Source organism: Orbicella faveolata, unplaced genomic scaffold (assembly GCF_042242905.1).
Source record: "Orbicella faveolata isolate gen_17 unplaced genomic scaffold, um_ofav_v1 contig_34, whole genome shotgun sequence".
In the NCBI taxonomy this organism is placed as follows: Eukaryota; Metazoa; Cnidaria; class Anthozoa; order Scleractinia; family Merulinidae; genus Orbicella; species Orbicella faveolata.
In genome coordinates, this window is record NW_028301563.1 from 1697501 (window position 1) to 1705000 (window position 7500).

At 36.9% G+C, this 7500-nt stretch overlaps 1 protein-coding gene across 1 annotated transcript in view; it reads left to right on the top strand.

The window, feature by feature from the left end:
- Positions 1-2730, top strand: part of LOC110063555 (uncharacterized) — a 7329-nt gene extending 4599 nt beyond the window's left edge. The window contains exon 1 of the mRNA XM_020770556.2: positions 1-2730. This exon is cut by the window's left edge and continues 4599 nt beyond it. Coding sequence (XP_020626215.2) covers positions 1-1533 — 1533 coding nt within the window. The 3' untranslated portion in view covers positions 1534-2730.
- The last annotated feature ends 4770 nt before the right edge of the window (positions 2731-7500 follow it).

A 7500-nucleotide genomic window follows, 5' to 3' on the forward strand; every position in this document is an offset into this window, starting at 1 on the left:
CTTGTCAAGAGAAAAAAAGCAAAGATAATAAGATCTGTAAGGTTTAACAAAGAAAATGATCCTGAGAATTACTGTAGAGAACAACTTATGCTTTATATCCCATGGAGAAATGAGCAAAAAGATCTCATAAAAGACTGTGAGACGTACCAAGAAAGATACCAACAGGTAGAAGAAATCATCAAAAGCAATAGACAGCAGTATGAATACCACTCTGATATTCTTGACAAGGCCATCAAAGACCTAAATGACAACGATAACTATTCTGCACCAGTGGCTCCCAATACACAACACATGAATGAACAAGATATTGCAGCTAAATCAAAACCTACTGAGTTATTTGAATGTTTTGATCCAGGTACCAACAAACAACACAGTCAGTATGATCTATTTCAGGATATGAATATTTTACCAAGGAATAATGATGATGAAGAACTTATACAAAATCGCCTACATGATAGTGATTATCGACAGCTTGTTCGCTCACTAAACAAAAGACAGAAAGAATTCTTTTACCATGTTTTACACTCTATTAAAACTAATGATGACCCACTCAGATTATTCTTAAGTGGAGGTGCTGGAGTTGGTAAAAGTACTGTCACTAGTGCTCTCTATGAAGCACTCACAAGATATTTAAATAGTGTCCCAGGTGAAAATCCAGATCAAGCAAAAGTACTGAAAGTTGCTCCCACGGGCAAAGCAGCATTTAACATCAAGGGAAACACACTTCACTCTGCTTTTAAAATACCTGCCAACAGGGGATTTCAATACTGCACACTTGATACAGATAGACTTAATACAATACGAGCACAGTTAAGAAAACTGAAAGTTATATTTATTGATGAGATTTCAATGGTAGGCAATGGAATGTTCAACTTTCTTAACTTACGACTGCAGCAAATAATGGGAAACAAGTCACCATTTGGAAATCTGAGCTTGATAACAGTTGGAGACTTATTCCAATTAAAACCAGTATTTGATAAATGGATCTTTGAAAATACCAATGATTCTTACAGTGCTTTAGCAACCAACATTTGGAAGGAGTATTTTACCTTTTTTGAACTCAGGGAAATCATGAGGCAAAAAGATGACAGGGACTTTGCAGAACTATTAAACAGACTTAGAGAAGGAAAACATAACCAAAATGATATTAAGGTCCTTAAAGAAAGAATTGTAAAAATTAAACCTGGTGAGAAAAATTATCCCATCAATAAAACACATCTATACTCAACAAATGCACAAGTAAATGATCACAACAATGCAATGTATCAAACTGCACATACTCAAAAAGCTCAAATTAAATGTATTGACATAGTTGTTGGAGATATGTCTGATGACCTAAAAAACAAAGTCAAAGAAAAAATTCCAGATGATCACACTAAAACTATGGGCTTATTTAATGTTGTTTCAGTTGCTGTGGGAGCAAAATATGACTTGACAACAAATGTCAATGTAACTGATGGTATGACAAATGGTGCCGAGTGTGTCATAGAGAAGATAGACTACAGAGTTAAAGACTCCACTAGGCTAGCATAGGTCAAAACCATCGCAATGAATTTGCACATTTATTTAACAAAAATGTGGATAGAACCTGGACACCAATTTTAGAGATAACTAGACAATTCAAGATTTCAAAGCGACATCAATGCCAGATACTTCGTAGACAATATCCTTTACGGCCAGCAGCAGCTAAGACTATCCATCATTGCCAAGGTGACACACTTAATGAAGCAGTACTTGATTTACCATCATCAACCAGAGAGCACATGCATTATGTTGCTTTAAGTAGAGTAAAAAATTGTTCAACACTACATATAATCAACCTAAATGAAAAAAAAATCTGTGTTAGTCAAAAAGTTCAAGAAGAAATGTCCAGACTTAGACAGCAATGTTTACTCCCTTCTATACCACTTTTATACAACCAGTCTTCTAGAATGAAACTACTGTTTCATAATGTTCGATCTCTTCATCTTCATTTTGATGATGTTGCATGTGACTACAATGTTCAAGCAGCTGAGGTTAATATCTTTGTTGAAACACGTTTATGCCCTTCTGATTGCAATACAACCTATGAAATGGCTAATTTCAAACTTTTTAGAAATGACTTTAACCCAGATAGTAATGTCAGAAGTAGTTATGGAATGGCTATGTATATTAAATCCAATATAGATTGTGTAACTACACCATTCAGATCTAACTTTAACAATATAGAACTAACTGTATGTGTACTTAATGATCCAGTTCCAAACTTACATATAGTAGGCATCTATAGGTCAAAAAGCAAAGCTAACCAACAAAAATTAATTGAAACTATAAATCATCTCCTTGATACAATAATTCCTGATGCAGATACACCTACTGTGATACTAGGTGACTTCAATGTTAATTTGTTGGAAGTTTAATCAGAACAAAGGGCATTAACAAAATGCTTATTACAACAAAGAACCTACAAACAACTGATAAGTCAGTTTACTACAGATTATCATACACAAATTGACCATATCTATACCAATATACCAAATCATGTGCTAACTGCCGGTGTTCTCGAGTCCTATTATAGTGATCACAAGCCAATATTTGTTTGCTTAGTATAAAATCAGTATTTGTTACACTATGAAGATGAAAGTATCCTTATTTAAAAATATGTAAAACCAACATCACATATTATTTGCATCTCATTTACCATTATTGTATTGCTTACTCCAGGATTGCCACCCACCAAGACAACAAAAATCCGACTTTTCACCGGTTGTAAAGCAATTTTCAGTGACCCTGCAGGATGACTATTCTGGCCATCAATCAACAAAAATAAGGATAGCTCAGATAATTTTTAAAAGAAAATTGCCTTTACTACACAAAAAAATCTAAAAATAATTTGCAGCAACCTTAAGATAAAATTCCCTGACTTTTAACTGATTTTGAACATGAATTTAGAAACTTCCTGACTTCTCCCTGACCTTGAATAAGATATAATTTTCCCTGACTTTTTGCTGACCATGCCAACCCTGTTACTCAGTCAGTGGTGAACTAGTTTACAAAAAAATTTCCTTCTGGACCACTGGTGTGGTACCAGTCCCTTACAGGTACCCATCAGCACACCGGCGCCATCACCTGCGTTCAGGTAAGACTCGGAAAGGACTTTTACATTTTAACTGTTATTATTCATTTCATTCATTCATATCAATAAATCAACACCCCTATCTTTACAGGTGCACCAGTGTACACCATTTGAAGTCAATACTGCCCCAGTCATAACCATCACATTGCAGCAAAGGATGACAATAAGATCAATGAGGAACAAACAAAAGAACTTGCCAAACTAAGATATCACATCCCATTGAAGCAATCAACTATGAACTCATGTGATGTCAGTTTTAGTGGACCAACAATGAAAAGACCACGTTGTACAAACTATGTGCTTGATGCTGTCAACGACACATCTATTCCATTTGGCAAATGAACATTTCCACTCAACAACAACTTCTTTAGGGAAGACATCACCACAAAATGGTGCTACTGATATCTCCACCAGAAAACAAACTCAAAGTCTACAGACCAATTATTTAAAAGCAACAACCATAGCCACTAAAATAGAAAAATAGGGCTGAGTATTGACATTATTTATAACAAGTGGACTTGTGTTTTTCAAACCGAACTGGACAAAATTAACCACAGAAGTCAATTTGTCTGGAGGAATTTACCATAAAGTACACAATCATGTGTACATGTAGTTGTTAATAAGCAGTTGTGAAGGTGACAAACTTAATGAAGTTGGTATTAAATAACAATGAAAGATCAAATATAATATTTATTTCAAAATATAACAAATCAAACTTAACATGAACATTATCAATATATGTTCACTGAAACCGCGAGAAAATAAACTATTTCAATATGTGGAACAACACAACTTATCATGAACATTACTTAACGTATCCAGTAGCTAACTTATTCAAAATGTGAGAAAACAACTTATAACATCAAACTTAACATGAACGTTGTCGAGTAAACCAATTAGTTCAATGGTTCAGTGTAAATAAAACACATGCAGTTCTACTTGCCAACTAGTTTATTAGTTGATTGTATTAAGTTCAGACACAGTTCCACTTGAAGAATCGTACGTAACATGAACATTGTCAAACAGAAGTAGTTTCGTTGCCACTTCACTCTCATTTAATTGACAAAGATCATCTCCAATGACTTTCTGTAACACATCTTCAAACAATTTCAACGTTATACGCCTTCCCTCATCAGTATCGACGAGGACTCTTGCACAAAACCCGATTGAACACCTCAATGATTTCATTGTATGTCCACATCTATCACAATGCACTACTGAGCTGGAACTTACTTGAATAATTTTCTTCTTACAATTTAAACACTTAAGAAATCTCTCTACTTTCTCGATAGAAAAAATTTCGACATCGCTAGTAACTGACTCAACCACAATACTTTGCTGCTCACCTCCAGCTAAATCAGGACTGATGTTGACAGTCGCCGTTTCATCTGTGATCGAGGAAACAGTGGTGCGAAATGAAGTAGATAGCTTCTTTTTCCCTGACCATATACGTACTAGCACATTGCTTAGACAATAACAGTTTCCCTCTTTTATTGTGTCTATCATCGCTTCCCAAATATCCAAGACAATACTACCACTTGCATCTGCAAAGACAGCCTCCGCTAGTTTCAGTTTCCTTTCTCCCACGATAACTGGGTCTTTAACGGTCATAACTTTGCCTTTCACGGTAACCAAGTTCCACTCATCACTTTCGTTTAAAACTTGTAAAATCGTCATCGGATCTGGAGTAGCCAATCGCACATCTTCAAATTGGAAGGAATACTCCGTACTATCTGGAAAGGAAACCTTTGTCATATCGTTTATGATTAACTTCTTCCTGTCGGGAGTACAAGTCAAGCATGACACTTTGATCGGTCTTCGACTCTTCTCGCTCTCCAAGAGGAGTGACCTTTTAGGTGGAGAGTACAATAACACCTCACGATTGCCACTTGCTGTTTGCAAAGTCATAGAAGCGTAATCTAAAGTATTCTTACGATTACGCTTCAACGGCGAAAGATTTTGTACGTAGCCAATTAGACTTTCCTGTTCAGTAGAGCGAGGCTCAATCTTCGACTTGGGAGGTTCAGCACACGCGGGAGTGCACTGTTCAACATCGTTCTTGGAAGGCCCAGTGCTAGGAACAGACATTTGAACATCTATATTTGTAACCTCTGCATCCTTCTTACCATGCTGAGCACCCTTCTTCGAGGACTGAGTATTCTTCCCCTCCATATTCTTCCTTCTCGACGAAGAAACTCTCGAAGCCATATTTGCGAAATTTGAAAACGACAACACGCTCCTTTGCTAAACTGTCCTGATTGGTTAACAAAAATAATACAAACCACGCCCCCCTTACCCCTCCCCATTCTCCTCCCCAAGATCTCGTATGAAAATAATTTAGTGTGGTCCACTGCGCAAAAAAAAAACAGTTATTCTTCACGTAGCCTGTCTACCTGACGCTTTTTAAGCAATTTGAGCGCTCTGAGAGCAGCAAAGCCGCGATAAACAGCGCCAAAGCCGCGTAATTGCTTTAAAATATTGCTTATTAAAGCCAATAAACTGCATAGCCTGTTGTTGACAGAAGGAACCTAATCTGATCTAATTCATGATCAATAACAGGACAGACGCACGACAAACTGACTTCAAAAGAAATTTAATTATTTTCAAAACCCATTCAAACGTAATCTATCCACGACTTATTCATCGTCTCCTTTGATTTAAAGCTTTTTTTCTTTGGTATGAAATAAGCCGACAAGGGAGGGGAAGGGCGGTGGGGGGATGGGGGGAGGAAGGTTTCTCAAAACGGCTCTATTTAAAGGTGACGTTACACTTCACGAAGTTCCATTACAATTTTCTCGATACAGTGCTCGATTGTGCGCCGACCCGATCCAAAACTCGAAAGATGACTCAGACAGTTTCGATATGATCAGGAAGTTTTGCCGTGAAATATTTAACCCAGAAAGAGAGACCAGTAGAATAATACGAGCTTGCTACAATAGAATCTCGATCTTACGAAACTCTACATAACGAGGTCCATCGTATAACGAACGAGATTCCTCAGCCCGGTCAAAGCTACAGCAAAATGCATGGAACAGAGCCTCGATTTAATGAAATCCTCGTTATCACAAACACAATCCAGAAGACCAAATGTCTACTATACCACGGTATAACGAAGAAATGTGAACACGTGACAAAAAAGACAGATAATTTTTCTTTGTCCCACGCTCGTGTCATGTTGATTAATTCACCTTCACATTTCATTACCGAGCTTCAAATTCACCATATTTATTAATTTATCAATAATAATAATAATAATAATAATAACGAATATTTTAACAGGATGGTTCATCAGTGTATTAAACATTGTTATTAAAAAGGTCCTGCAAAAGAAACGATAGTGAAAATATGGTAAAAAAGGTAAATAAAGGTAACAGAAAGGCGTACAAAGGCGTGCCATATAACAAACTGGGGAATATTAGCCAGATCGTTTTTGAGCTCCGTCTACCTCGCTTGATTAGTAAGAGGTTAATCCTGCTCTGCCACATTCGAAGAAAACTTCGGTCGCACTAGAGCAGCAAAGGGGGAAATATTTGTAACTTCTCTCGTATTGATTTGTTAAAATGTAGAAAACAAGGTAAGCAAGGGAAGAAATAAGAAAAAGAGGAAAGTACCGACCATTATAAGAGAGTAAACGACCGGTGAGGCTAACGCAGCCGCAAGCGCGCACTTGATGCATGATGTGACGCGACATTGCGACATGAGTTACATCGGAAGTGAGAATTTGCAGACACAATGGGCTCGAACGACCTCAACTGGGAATTATCGCGTTATATTTGCCTCGTTAATGTATTCCAGGTGACTCATTTCCACCAACCATATACATGACGAAAAATATATTTAGTGTTGGATTAATGTATAAGATAATAGCAGCAATAGTATGATTGGCTAATTCTAATTTTGGATAATATCATCACATCATCACATCATTATTATCATTATCATCATCTTTTTTATTACCACACCATAAATGATAATAAAATATATAATACAAATAACAAAATGGCGGCGCGGAGAGCTCCAGAAATTCACAAGAGTTATTGCTGGAGACCATTTCGGTTGTTAATATATCTTACATTTTAAGTTCTGTCTGGGCTGGGTCTTTATTAAATTGTGCGAACCGTAAACAAATACCAATTCTCGCATTAACATTTCCTTGGTAGGTAGGCAGGCAGTTAGATAAGTAGGTTTCCAAGTAGGTAAGCAGGGGGTAGCAGGGTAGGTAGGTTTTAACATGCAAGCACTAATAGGTAGGTAGGTAATCAGGCGGGTTGGCTGATGGGCCGGCTAGGCAGATAAGCAAGATAACAGGGTGATGAAAACCTACTTATCAACCTACCTACAAACGTTCACGGAATGAAACAACCATTTCTTATCGCTTTAACAGC